The 13,491-nt window shown below is 42.1% G+C and overlaps 2 protein-coding genes across 7 annotated transcripts; both read right to left on the minus strand.

The window, feature by feature from the left end:
• Window positions 1-9: 9 nt before the first annotated feature.
• On the minus strand, window positions 10-8,776 carry mxra7 (matrix-remodelling associated 7). Of its 4 annotated transcripts, none has more exons than XM_085285051.1 (5): window positions 7,415-8,776; window positions 6,472-6,691; window positions 6,232-6,343; window positions 5,328-5,383; window positions 10-498 (listed from the first exon to the last, which is right to left on the minus strand). In XM_085285051.1, the coding sequence occupies exons 1-4, from the start codon at window positions 7,688-7,690 to the stop codon at window positions 5,350-5,352; spliced, it is 642 nt and encodes a 213-aa protein (XP_085141177.1). In that variant the 5' UTR covers window positions 7,691-8,776; the 3' UTR covers window positions 10-498; window positions 5,328-5,349. The 4 variants fall into 4 exon arrangements, with proteins under 4 accessions (XP_085141177.1, XP_085141178.1, XP_085141174.1 ...); XM_085285052.1 differs by having other exon boundaries at window positions 6,232-6,340; window positions 7,415-8,768; XM_085285048.1 differs by lacking the exon at window positions 5,328-5,383 and having other exon boundaries at window positions 7,415-8,768.
• Window positions 8,777-10,417: 1,641 nt separating this feature from the next.
• On the minus strand, window positions 10,418-13,381 carry srsf2a (serine and arginine rich splicing factor 2a). Of its 3 annotated transcripts, none has more exons than XR_014893641.1 (4): window positions 12,835-13,381; window positions 12,154-12,502; window positions 11,162-11,795; window positions 10,418-10,661 (listed from the first exon to the last, which is right to left on the minus strand). XR_014893641.1 is itself a non-coding variant. In XM_085285058.1 (3 exons), exons 1-2 carry the CDS (start codon window positions 13,185-13,187, stop codon window positions 12,178-12,180), a joined length of 678 nt encoding a protein of 225 aa, XP_085141184.1. In that variant the 5' UTR covers window positions 13,188-13,380; the 3' UTR covers window positions 10,707-11,251; window positions 12,154-12,177. The 3 variants fall into 3 exon arrangements, 1 of the variants encoding a protein (XP_085141184.1); XR_014893642.1 differs by having other exon boundaries at window positions 11,162-11,251; window positions 12,835-13,380; XM_085285058.1 differs by lacking the exon at window positions 10,418-10,661 and having other exon boundaries at window positions 10,707-11,251; window positions 12,835-13,380.
• Window positions 13,382-13,491: the final 110 nt, after the last annotated feature.

Raw genomic sequence — 13,491 nt, forward strand, 5'->3', positions numbered from 1 at the left:
ACACAGATATTAGCAACAATGTGTTTTATTAGACAACCAACTTCAGAAACAAACATAACTCAGAGTTTATATCACTTATATCTGCAATATATTTTAAAAGTAAAATAAACAGCATTCCTTTAATTTCTTTTAGGATTCATTCATATATTAACCTGCTCAGTGTGAGAATTGATCCAGTCTAGTTTGGTTTTCCCTTCGTGTGGATGACAGGTGGTCAGAACAACAAAATCCAAGCAGTAAAACACAATAAATCAGAAAATTGGGAGAGCACTGTCCAGCCACGTTGAATACTGCAAAAAAGTTCATTTGGTGTACTGGAGAAGTTTTTTAGTAGTTTTTAAGAATAAACGGTTGTAGTGAGCATCTATGACACGACAGGGCTCTCAGATGGAGTAGAGTCGGAGCTGCTCCTCTATGTCTCCCTCTGACACCTCCCCAAAAGTCTCCTTGTTCTCTTTCAGTAGCTGAAAGATTGCAGTCAGTTGCTCATGCTGCACCCTGGGAAGAAAAGAACAAAAGAAATACTGAGAGGTGAAAAATGCAAACAATCCTGGACATGTTGGATTACTTTCAAAGACTTTATTTACACTATTTAGTTCAATAATATACTCAAATAACAAAAACACACAACACTCAAAACAGGAATGGTTTTACAGGTGGAGGCCACTGACGATTGACTCTATGAGAGCTGGACAGGGCCGTAGAAAGTTATTAACCCATCAGTAGGACCTGTATCTGCTCCGTTGTGGATGCAGGAACAGTATAAGCATTCCCAGAACCCAAAAAATCGGCAAGCCACTGGTGTGACTGTCTTTGACCAAACAATCAGAAACATGCTTCATGAGGGTGGCCTGAGCAATGTGGAGCCCAACTGGCATTTGCCACAGAATACTCGAATTGGCAGGTCCACCACCGCTGCCCTTTGCTTTTCACAAATGAAAGGAGGTTCACACTGTGGGTCTGGAGAAGCTTAAGAAAACAACATGTTGCCTGTAACATCATTCACCATGTGTGACTTGAGGATGGGTCAGTTATGGTCTGGGAAGGCATATCCATGCAGGGAGGCATGGACCTTTGTAGACTAGATAACGTTACCCTGACTACCGTTAGGTATTGGGATGAAGTTCTTGGACACATTGTAGGATCCTACACATATACAGTAGATGTGGGGTTCCAGCTGGTCCACAACAATGCTAGGCCTCATGTTGCAATAGTATTCAAAATTCAATAAGTTTATTGCCATGTGTACCGCAAAACACAAATGGTTATGCAGAGCAATAAAACTCATACATTCATACATTGCAGGTTCCCTTCACACAACTAAAAGAAAGTCATAAATAAGTAATACGGGGCTTTGTAGCACTTGTAACTTATGTAGCTTATGGGTGGGTGTAATCAGAATTTAAAGTACAAGTAGTTGGAACACAATCACAGTGATAATATATACAGAGTATGCAATATTAAGGTGTATATGTAAAGATATGTACAAAAACTCCAAATCTACAGGTTAATATAAATGTAAAAAAATGGCAAATTTACATTTATGGATAATTAAAGTTTGACAGTAGCCTGATGGCCTGTGGATAGAAACTGTTGTTTATTCTGGTTGTCCTTGTTTTCACAGTCCTGTAGCGTCTGCCAGATGGCAGGAGTGTTAACACTGTGTGCTGTGGGTGGGTGCGGTCCTTGACATGTGTGCCCTTTTCCTGAAATGAGTGTTGTAAATGTCCTGTAGTGGTGGGTGAGGTACTCCACAGATGAGTTGTGCTGTTTTAATAACACACTGGAGAGCCTTTCTGTCCTGAGTGGTGCTGTTCCCATACCACACTATGATGGAGTTTGTCAGGATACTCTCCACTGTGCACCTGTAAAAGTTGCTGAGAAGTTTGGAGTTTAATTCAAACTTTCTCAGCTTCCTTAGGAAGAAGAGTTGTTGTTGAGCCTTCTTGGTGATCTGCCGTGTGTTATGGGTCCAGGTGATATCCTCACTGATGAGGGTGCAGAGGAATTTGAAGGTCTTCACCCTCTCCACCCGAGTCTTGTTGATGTGTAGTGCAGCGTGCTGGTCTCTCCTCAGCCTTGGGTCAAAAATAATCTCCTAAGTCTTCTCAGCATTTAAGGAGAGATTATTTTCCAGGCACCAGGACGCCAGCTAGGCCACCTCTTCCCTGTAAGTAGTCTCCTCTTCACCAGTGATCAGCCTGACGATGGTTGTGTCATCAGCAAACTTAATGGAGGAGGTCTTGCTCTTGGAGTGGACGTAGTCATAGGTGAAGAGGGTGTACAGGAGTGGACTAACTGAGGTCTGCCTTTGAGGAAGTCCAGGACCCAGCAACAGAGGGGGGGTAGTGTTAGGCCAAGAGTAGACAGCTTCCCCACCAGTCTGTTTGGGATGACGGTGTTGAATGCTGAACTGTAGTCTATAAACTGCATTCGAACACAGGTATCCTTATTTTCGAGGTGTGACAGGGCTGTGTGGATGGCAACATTAACAGCAGGGGTCCCCAACTCCAGGCCTCGAGGGCCGGTGTCCTGCAGGTTTTAGATCTCACCCTGGGTCTCTTGCCTCTGGAGAACGGCAAGACATGTTGAGGAGGTAATTTAGCAATTTGAATCAGCTGTGTTGGATCACGGACACATCTAAAAACTGCAGCACACCGGCCCTTGAGGCCTGGAATTGAGGACCCCTGATTAACAGATTACAATTGAAGTGAGTGTGATGGGGCAATAGTCATTCAAACAGGTTATGGTTTTTTTTCTTGGGGAGGGGCACTATGGTGGTGGACTTGAAGCATGTGGGCAAATTGATAATGTCTGTAAACACCACAGCTCTGAAGAGCAGACCCTCAAAGCACAGCCGGGGACATTGTCAGAGCTGGCTGCTTTTCAGGGGTTAGTCCTCCTCAGAACCTTGTATAAAACTCAGTCGATGTCAGTGAGTGAAGAGCTCTGTGCTGCCTCCACTGGTAGAATCCCTCTGTGATAGTTGATGTTGAGGGTGTCGAAGCGAGCGTAGAACTCAGAGCGCGTTGCAAACAGATCTGCCACAAGGGGCGCCATGTAGTATGGAAGGAATTCATGGAAATGAAGTAATTAGCCCCTTTTCCATTACTACCTACTCGGTTCAACTAGCCATGATTTTCAGGAATTTTCATTACATCACAGCACATGGCACTAGGTAATAATAATAATAATAATAATAATAATAATAATAATAATGGATTGGATTTATATAGCGCTTTTCAAGGCACCCAACGCGCTTTACAATGCCACTATTCATTCACTCTCGCATTCACACACTGGTAGAGGCAAGCTACGGTTGTAGCCACAGCTGCCCTGGGGCAGACTGACAGAAGCGAGGCTGCCATATCGCGCCATCGGCCCCTCTGGCCAACACCAGTACTAAAATAGTACCTGCTCAGCAGGGGTTGCAAGCGATCTGATCAAGTAGTAAAATGTGAAGTCATCAGACTGCATGCCGCTGATTGACTGGTCAGTGGTGTCACTTGATGAGTCATGAGAGCGAAAATCAGAATTGGCATTTTTGAAACCCGGGAATGAGGCACCATATTTTTCGGACTATAAGGCGCACTTAAAATCCTTTTTATTTTCTCAAAAATTGACAGTACGCCTTATAATCCAGTGCAGCAGATATATCATTGCCTCAACGTCCACCTTTGTTATAGCGACCACCATGCACATTATGTGGTACTCAATTGTAATGGAAAACCAACTGATCCGAGTCGAGGCAAGTTGTGGTGAGCTGATCTGAAAACATGTTTTAAAAAGTGCTTTTTCTTTCTTTTCTTCTTTTCAGGTGTTGCATTTCTTTGAGTGTGAGTAGTGAGCAAGTGTTTGCAGACAAGTCGGCATCTTTCATGCAAACTATGAGTGCCCAAAGCAATCTGCTTGCTGAACCATAAACATTTTCTATGACCAATTTCATAAACCAAGAGCAAGCAACCTCTAGTCACCACTTCAGAATCAGTCAGGGCACTTTTCCTATAGTGACCATTTGTTACCAGACGGTTGTTGATCGGTCTGTGGGACTGGGTCCTTAAATATTTACCAGATGGAAGGACTAAAAAGTCATTAAAGCCAAATTATCAATAGTTTGCAGGGTTGTTTAATCTTATTTATGATTCTGCAGAAAGTTTGTAGCAATTCTAATATAGTGAAGAGCGCAAAAGCTTTGTAGGGTGTTCTCAACTGCAGTTTTTAAGTCAGTTTAATTTTTTGATTAGTTTTAGCAATCTGACTAGAGTGAAGAATAAAACAACTGTAACAAGAGCCTCTGGAAATAGGGGTCTCTGTTCAGCTCCAAACAATCTCCAGAGCAGTTTGTTTATGGTGAGAACATGATCTGACCTCAATCCAATCCAGCTACCATATAATTTGCAAATCTGAGATTTTTACCTTCCCCCAGTCATCCCATATGCTTTGCATTCTGGGATGCAGCAGTGGTACCATGTGCAGAATACACAAACAGTCAGTGCAGGCTAGCAATAGTTGTCAAATGAATGTAAATTCTCAGTTTTCACTAGGCCAGAACATGGCACCTTCTTCCTGTTTCCTTTTGTTGTTGCTCCCAACCTAGACATATGTAGGCAGACTGAACATCCTCCCATGGTTTGCAGTCATGAATTTTGGCTCTGCAGAAATTTGCTTAGAGATAAAAGAAACCACAACAAAAACCTACAAGGCTACAAACTCATCAACTGACTTGGACCAGCATATGTGAGCTATAGGCATCAACATTTTTACTGCAAATGTTATACTACTACTGCAACTAAGAGAAAGGAGGGAACAGCAGAAATAATTGTGAACTTCTAACAGGTAAAAGTTATAAACACAAAGACATTGAATGTCATATCTTGTAGAAAATTGTTTCAATAAAAACGACATTACCAGCATCAATGTGACTTTGTATCAGTTCAGACTGTCTAATATTTAATCACTTATAATTGATTCCTGAATATTTTATGAGATGACTGGGGTTGCTTGTCTCCACAGGTCCTTGTGTTACATCACACTGACTCCACCGTGTGGCAGAGGAGAGGAAATTCCTGGAAGGATCAAACACTGGAGATACAATCAACACCTGTTGTGACACCTGAGGATCACACGTCTAATGTGGAATAAAGGGGCAGCAGGAGGAGTGAGAGTGTGATCGGGTAAGCAACGCTCCACAGTTACATCAGTCGCTTAATGGCCAATGAAGCTTAAAGTCAGAAAACACTGCTGAGGTCAAGTTTGAAGTAGTTTTCATGCAATGGCCAGAAAGTGACTCTTCTGGGACAAGCAGGTGACAATGAGTCATACTTTACCCAGTTTGCTCCTTTTTCAGGATTACAGACAGTTAAAGTTTGTGGTGAAGTATATCCTGCAATGATAAGAGCAGGGCATGCAGAAAAAAACTATTATTTTTCACCCAGCAGTGCTAAAAAAACAAAAACAAAAAAAAACTTTAAATGTTTTTTTTTTTTTTTTTTTTAAGTTGAGTGCCATTCATCCATCAGCTAATGCCTGGCAAAGACTCAATCTCGCCTTACTCAGTCTAGCCTAAAGCTGTGCAGTGATACAGGAGCTAAAGATGGAAGGCTCAGAGTGTCAGTCTAAAGAAACACAACCACACGTGAGGCAGCGTAGATAAGGTTAGAGGGAGGAGGGTGCTGAAAAAGCAAAATAGATGAAAAACACACATTTAGTTAAGATTGTTTTTAGAGTTACAAATGTTAAACTAAGGAGTGATGACATCCAGTTCTGAGATTTTAATTTGCAATGTTATAAATAGATGTTTTTTATAAGTTTATTTGCCATAAGAAAACATTTTATGATGCTTTAAGAATAAAGTGCAAGCCACTAAACGTGAACCTTTAAACGCTCTAACAGCCTGATTTCTGTTTAAAAGACATAGATTCCACATACAGGCAAAACACAAAAAATGGATGTGGCTTTGGATTGTGTTTCCGAACAACACCTTCAAGCATGCTGGGGTGGTCAGCTTCAAACCAGTGCTAGCTATGCCATGTTAAAGACTGCAGTTAAATCAATCAAAAGTTCTGCACGGAACCTTTAATAAAAAAGATTTCTGGTCACCAGGTTGTGTACAGGTAAGTATCATGATGGACAGTTTTGGAGAATAATAATTGCTTGTTGCTGATTAATAAATTGCCTTTTTCTATAGGCTGAGCCTTGAAACTGGTTTTCATATTTGTAGTTTTCACTGACCTCTGCTCCTCCTCCAGCTCCTCTTTGGTCATCATCTTTTCCAAGTGGTGGGATCGTGCCTTTCCTGGGACGTACTTCAAGGAATTATTTGCATTTGATTCCACCTTTTCTGCTGAAACAGATCAAATTTTGATTAAAAACAAACAAACAAACAAACAAACAAACAAACAAAGGCAAAAACAAAAACAAAAAAGGAAATCTAAAATATTTTGCTCTTTCCAAGTGAGTAAAAGTGCATACCATTCATCCCAGCTCTCTCTGATGCTCCTTCAGTTTGGGGGTAAGAAAAAGCACACTTTAGGAGCTCTGTATCAGAAAGCCCAATGAGCGACCTTCGGCCTGTCCCTGATGAAGCATTGGATGATGACTCTGCCTCTAAGATTGTATTCCTAGATCCAGGCCTGGACCAATCAGCCAGGGTTTCCAGTTCTTCAGATTGAGGGTGGGAGTGTGCTTCCTCCTGTTAGATAATTAAGGGATAAATGAGGAGAATCATACCATACTTTTCAATGTTTTCCTCACAGACAGTGATGTCACTGATGAATTTACACACTCAGTAAGCATATCCTGGATTTCCCACACAGACCCAAAATGAGGGGCCTAGTGGTAGTTTTTTTTTTTTTTATTAAGTTAAAAAACAACTACCACTAGGTACAGTTTATACTTCTCATTTTCTTGACTGATCAAATCATCTCTTATTTTTGAATTATTGCCAAAAACTATCAGGAATGATACACCTACTATGATAAGAGAAACCTTTATTATTCACATTTGAGATTCAACTTTGGCTCCAAGTAAGCATTTTATCAAAATTTATACTGAATACTGTCCAATCAGCTGACATACGCAGCTGTCTACAAAGAAGGTGAAACATCTTTGTGAGGAAAAGCTACAACCTTAAAATTCTGATTTCACGTTAATGCATCAGTACTGATATTGTATTCACATGTAACGTTGTAAACACTAATACATCAGAATTAGTGCATTTTTTACACAACCTTTAAGTTTACGGTCATTTTAAATCGAGAATCATAGAAATAAGGATCTAAATGTTTTTCTGAGCTTCTATACTTGGGTTTGAGTCTCTCAGTGGGAGGGATAGTTGTGAAACAGATTGTGGGAGATCTACGCAGACCTCTGTGTTTACACTAAATGACAGGCGGATTACAGACAGGCTACTTACAGAAAGCACAGATTTCACTACATCCCAGTGATCGTGTGAGCTCCCGCTGATTTCGCACCAGTCGTCCGCCTCCTTCTTCTTTTTCTTATCGGGTAGATGGCCATTCTGTTTCGGCCCGGATTGATCTAATCCTCCGGTCACACCATCTCTGTGTCCGAAATAACTCCGCGCATTTGCAAAGTCTGCTGCAGGCGAAGAGCCGTTAAAAAGCGACGTTGCGACCACAATGGCGAGAAGCGTAGAAATAATAGCAAATAATACAAAGGTTATATCCATTGTAGGCGTGCCTTGCCCCCGTGTTGTGACTCTTAAATGCTGCTGTTCCGCTTTCCGTTCACTTTAACCCACCGTATGCGCTCAATCGGCCATCCCGCTGCTTGCAGTAATCCCCACCAAACATCAACGTTAACGAGCAGCGTTTACGAGATGGTATGGTACAATCTCCTCTCCGAGCTGGACGTCACATCCTCTGGTTCCGCCCCTCACTCCATGTGAGCCGAATATCCCTGCTGTTATATCCCAGGCTGTCGTGCTTGTCAGGTGGGCATGCACGGCCCTCTGCAACGTGCTGTGTCTCGGCTCGCCGCCCGTCTGTGCCGTTAATCGCATCAGCGGCGGTCCTAGCGCACAAAGCGAGAAACTAAAATGGTTTGTGACAGAGCCCGTGTGCCTAAGGTGCAGGCTGATGAAGTCAAGCCGGGTTTACCGACAGTTTATACATAAGGTGTTCTTACCTTAGTGTGCACCTTCCAAGTAGTCTGCATCACGGATTAAAGTGGAAGGTGAACCAAGAGCGAACTACATGAGATGAGATGGATGGATAGACTGTAGAGGTGGCCACAGTACGGATATTCTGTACTTAAGTAGAAGTACAAGTACTAGTGTTAAAAAAAAAATACTCCGGTAAAACTACTGAATCAGCTTCTTTTCTCAAGTAAAAGTAAAAAAAAAAGTTGTAACAGTTATTTTGACGCAAAGCTAACTGAACTGTCCTAAATTCATGTAATAACACAATAAATAGGAGTACAAACTTTATTTTAGTCTAAATTTTAATACTAATAAATGTTCTCAATTTATTAGGGTCAGCGAGGGAAAGCAAATGTGTTTGGGACAACGAAGCATTCAGACCATGATTCTACATGCTAAAGCTACTGGACAGGAGTTTTTTTAAAGGGCAAAAAACCCCAAACAAAAACAAATTACACATAACCAACACTTTTTATGTCAATAACCCTGTGTTATCAGAACAAAGTAGTCTTTTCTTTGTTAATGTTTCGTGAAGTGTGTTTGAATCTGCACTATAGACCCCAAAAAGGGTCTAAACCCACCAATAAAATGAGATCATAAACTCATTAAGAGAGTGTTTCTAAGGTTATAGACAAAGCGAGCCAAATACATTCTGTATAAATAATTCTATACAACCCTTTGATACTGGTCAAGATGCCCCCCCCCCCCCCCCCCCCCTACTGGCCATTAGTAGGAATGCAAATTTAAGCCATTACAGCACTTTTACTTTTCCGACCTTGAAGGAAAACCCATCCATCATCAATCCCTCCGACAACAAACAACTACAGTGTGCACCTGCAACTTTTAAGTTTGAATTTTTTAATAAATAAATGAATAATATACAGACTAAAGATCAACTTACATAGATGTTGCTAATGTAAATGATGGTAAATAGTTTTACAACTACCCTGAGCACCAGTGTAGTCTCCTGTTTGATAAACTTTTCTGCTAGAAATGACAAATTGTCCACCAAAACTGTAGTTGCAAAATAAAATGTTGACATTAACTTTAGCAGAGTTCACCCACTTTAACTTTTCCATGCCCATCTTGGCTTACATGAAGCATTATAATTGTTATGGTTTTACAATTATAAGCACCCCATCAACAACTGCTGGGATTAATTATGGAGCCTATGTTTTACACCCAAATCCATTTCAGAGTGCATAATTAAACATTAAATATCTGTTTATATTAATTTTATTTTCTGTTTTGATATAAATTCAAAATTATGTACATCAAAGGAAGTTTAAATCATTTATTTGCTACAAGACCACCAACTCCTGCTCCTCTTGGGAGTGTTTATATTGGCTCAGTTATTTATCAGCTGCTTATAGGCAAGTCCACAGATCAAGTTTTTGGGCCCAATAGTTTCTGTAACATGGAGCCAGCTTTGAAGGTTATCGACTGCTGTATTTATCCTCTGAGGTAGTGTCAGTATGCCGCCCCAGCCTTCCCATTTGTGTGAACAATTCATTTTAGCATATTTCCACAGGCTTAGCAATGCTTTCAAGACAAAGTGTCGCATTTCTATTGTAGATAGATATTAGCTAACAATTAAAACATACTACACAGTGATGATGGTCATACACACACACACAAAAAACAAAAACAAAACACCCATCAGATTGTTATCAAGTATCTTAAATCAAAACCGTCTGTTGATATAAACACTTTGAATTGTCAGATATCGATGGATCAGTGTCTTTGACTTGTGACAGATTATATGATGGATACAACACCTCCACCTAGCTGAGGCTGGGGGTGTCGCACGTCCTGAGGAACTTTTGCATGCGAGGCAGACGTGTTAACCACTGAAAATCTTTACTGATAATGACTGCTGTTCCCAATAAATGGCACAGTCAGTGGAAGCACAAAAAAAAAAAAAAAAAAAAAAAAAACCAGAAAGAAAAAAGTCGAACACTGTAGCTTTTAACTGGAGTTCTATATTGCTCAGCAGCAATATAGACTCTAAACAAGCACAAAGTGTGAGAAATGAATTTATTTTAAACAAAAATGTTTATTAGCATTCACCGTAAGCACTTACAAGACATTTGAGAGGTTCACAGAGGAATGCAATACACATCATGAAGCAGGCAGAACTGCCCTTGAAACCCTTCAACTAAGAGTCCCACTGGAACCACTTTCAAAGACCAAGACCAGTTATCAACAGTTGATAAACCATAGAGAGGAGCAAGGGGGGGGGGGGGAAGGAGGAGGGAGAATAAAAAGAAAAGAAAGAAGAGGATCTGTACAGCACATGGAGGGAAGGTGAAGTCACAAGACAGGAGAGGATGGATGATCTGCCACACCTGTGAGCTTACAAACCGGCAAACAGCAGCGGAGGGTCGAGCCCCGGAACACACCGGGCACTCAGCACCGCAACACGCCACACCATGTCACCACCGCACTGCACCGCATCTTAACAGCTAACCAGCATTATTCAACTGCTACACAACTGCGCCTAGTGCACAAAAGATACACAAGAAAGAGGGTTAGAGTCATAGGAAAGCAACTTTAACCAGACAGAAAAAAAAATTGACAGAAAAGAAAAATGCATGCTGCTGGATTAGCAAGTCACAAATTAAGTGGGTTGCTTGTCACTGAACAACAAGCCATTTTCCAAGTAAGAGTGGTAAAACATAGCTGTAAATACACTGAATAACACCCCCCCTCTTTTTTTTTTTTTTTAAGCAACTTCAAACTTTCCATAGCTAACTGGGAAGGGTGTGTAAACAAGGGTTTTCACTGGAGGAAAATCTTTAGTTCAGAGTAATTAAGTGTAAAAATCAAAGTGAAAAAAGAAAATTTAAATGAAGGAAGAAAAAAAAAAAACCCTCACAAATACCTTTGAATAAGCTCAGCTTTACAAACAATGATAAATCATGCCAAATTTACAGAATTTGTTTAGGTAGATCAAGTCAAATTAGACATTTAAAACATGTTAGACCAAGTTCCAATAACCTTTGAGTCTGCATTCAGTGGCAATATTTGAGTCCACTTCAATCTGAGACTCTTCCTGATGTCCTCAGCATAGCATCAATCATTTGAGATCTGGAAGGAAAGACAGAACAGAGTTAGCAAGAGCCAAACCCAGAAGTTACATCAACTCCTGCAGCTGACCTGGATTATAACATGTAATTCTGTACTGATCTTTCTCCTGACACATCAAACTGGCTCTATGGACATTAATTTCTCTTAATAAGCCTAACATTTCTATTTATTGTCACAATAGTTAAAAAACAAAAACACGCTTCCTCTCCCCAAAACTAGCTCTAACAAGTCTCTTACACTCGGGCATATTTGAAAAACAAACCTCGGGGTCCGTTCCCTTTGTGAGAGGCGGAGGACACCACAGTGCATCTGCCTGTGGTCCCTGTGAACGTACCTCACCACACCACCTCATACACCAACTGACAGCCCGAACCACCGCCATGACGACCTGCTCCATAGCAACCACCGTTGCCTTGTTGACCTGCTCCTTAGTACCTGCCATCGCTCTCAGCAACAGGCAGGTCACATGGGCGGGTCACACACTAACTGCTCTCACACTGCAACACCCCCATCTCCTCCTCCCTTTGCAAACAGGACTCCGCAGCTTGGAGGAAAGAATTCCACATTTAGGTGAACGTTTTGAGTGAAGCACCCCCCCCACACGTCCCAACCACCCACTCCCTCCCATACATACTCAACAAATATCCCAATCTCCCATTGCCTGTGCATGCTTTAGATTGGCTGGACATGCAAGCAAAGTAAAGCACACACAGAACTAGGACTGTTGGCTACAACAGTCCAACTCTTATTTAAATAACACAAATATCAGGGATTCTGCAGACCTTTGTATGTAAATGGCCATAATGTCAAAGACTGCAGAACACAAACCCAACTGGTGCTGATTACCACCCTAGTTAGTATAATTGAAACTAATAATATAAGCCACCCTTTCCCCTTTATACCGTCATGTTGCATCTGCATTTGGGTTAAGACTCTGCTCCGGTGTCCTCTGGGGATTTAGGTCTACTCTTGGATTTGGACCTGGACCTGGACTTCGACTTTGACCTGGACCCTCTGTTGGAAGCTGGGGTTCGACTCCTTGACTTGGACCTGGAGCGGGACCGAGATCTCGAGGGCGACTTTGACTTGCTTCGCCGAGGGGTTCTGGATTTGGACTTAGACTTGGACCTTGACCTGGAGTAGGAACGGGACCTGGAGCGGCTGTAGTGGTGGCGGCTCCTAGATCTAGAGCGGCTTCTGCTCCTGGACCGGCTGTGGCTACGTCTTCGACGGCGAGGACTGGCTGAACGGCTACAGACAAAGAGAGAGAGAAACAATATAACAACTTAGCCAGTAAAGGTCCTACAGCTTTTTTTAAATAGGAAAAAGTGAAAGTAATTTTTTTCTGTTTTCATTCACGACTAAACAATATATTTAAGTTACCAACAACTATTTATACCAAATAATGCATTTGTAAACTACCTTGCGCTCTAGCCACCTTGTCAGTGAGGATTACCAGGCAATCTTTGGCTGGTAAACATAAATAGTGGAAGAATGCTAACTACTTTCGTTTAGGTCACCATGTGCTTTGCAAGCAGCTTAGTGTAAACAGTCCCTTGCGCTAAACTAACGACCTAAATTACCTTCTGCTTCTGCGTCCGTATCCGTATCTCCGTGGCGGAGGGCCTCTCCGGCTGTACATGGAGTCTGGCGGCCTTCCGTATCGAGCCATCTGAACCCGAAGCTCCCGCCCGTCGAGCAGCGCGCCGTCCATGGCGTCCATTGCGTCTTCGGCGTCGCGCTTGTCGAGGAACCGCACGAAAGCGAAGCCTCGGCTCTCCTTGGTGTACCTGTCCCGCGGGATATACACATCTCCCACACGGCCGTATTTCTCAAAAACTCGGCGCAGAGTCTCCGGCGAAGTTCGGTAAGTCAGGTTGTCCACCTTTAAGGAGGTCATCCCCTCAACGTCTGGCGGCGGCCTTCCGTAGCTCATTTTCTTCTCCAGACAACTAAGCAGGCCAATTAGGACAAAAACCTTTAGACCCTAGCGTGCTATTAATCCGCTACAATGCTAGTTAAAGCTGTAGCTGATGAACTGAATTTGAAATCTCGCTGTTTTTCTGATAGTATCGCTCTGCTCGTTTCTTTCACCGCGCTGTTTTTCACGTGAAATGGCGGCAAGGACCCTTCCTTTTCCCCTTTCTTTGCGCCCGTGTTGGCTTCCTCTGATTGGCTGTCCCAAGAGTCACTTTAACGCTACACTGCCCCCTGTGGACAGGAGGTTACTTGTAACGGCG

This window comes from Mchenga conophoros, linkage group LG8 (genome assembly GCF_057382185.1).
Source record: "Mchenga conophoros isolate Kocher_MC1m ecotype Shallow Benthic linkage group LG8, M_conophoros_male_GT1.1, whole genome shotgun sequence".
Classification (NCBI taxonomy): Eukaryota; Metazoa; Chordata; class Actinopteri; order Cichliformes; family Cichlidae; genus Mchenga; species Mchenga conophoros.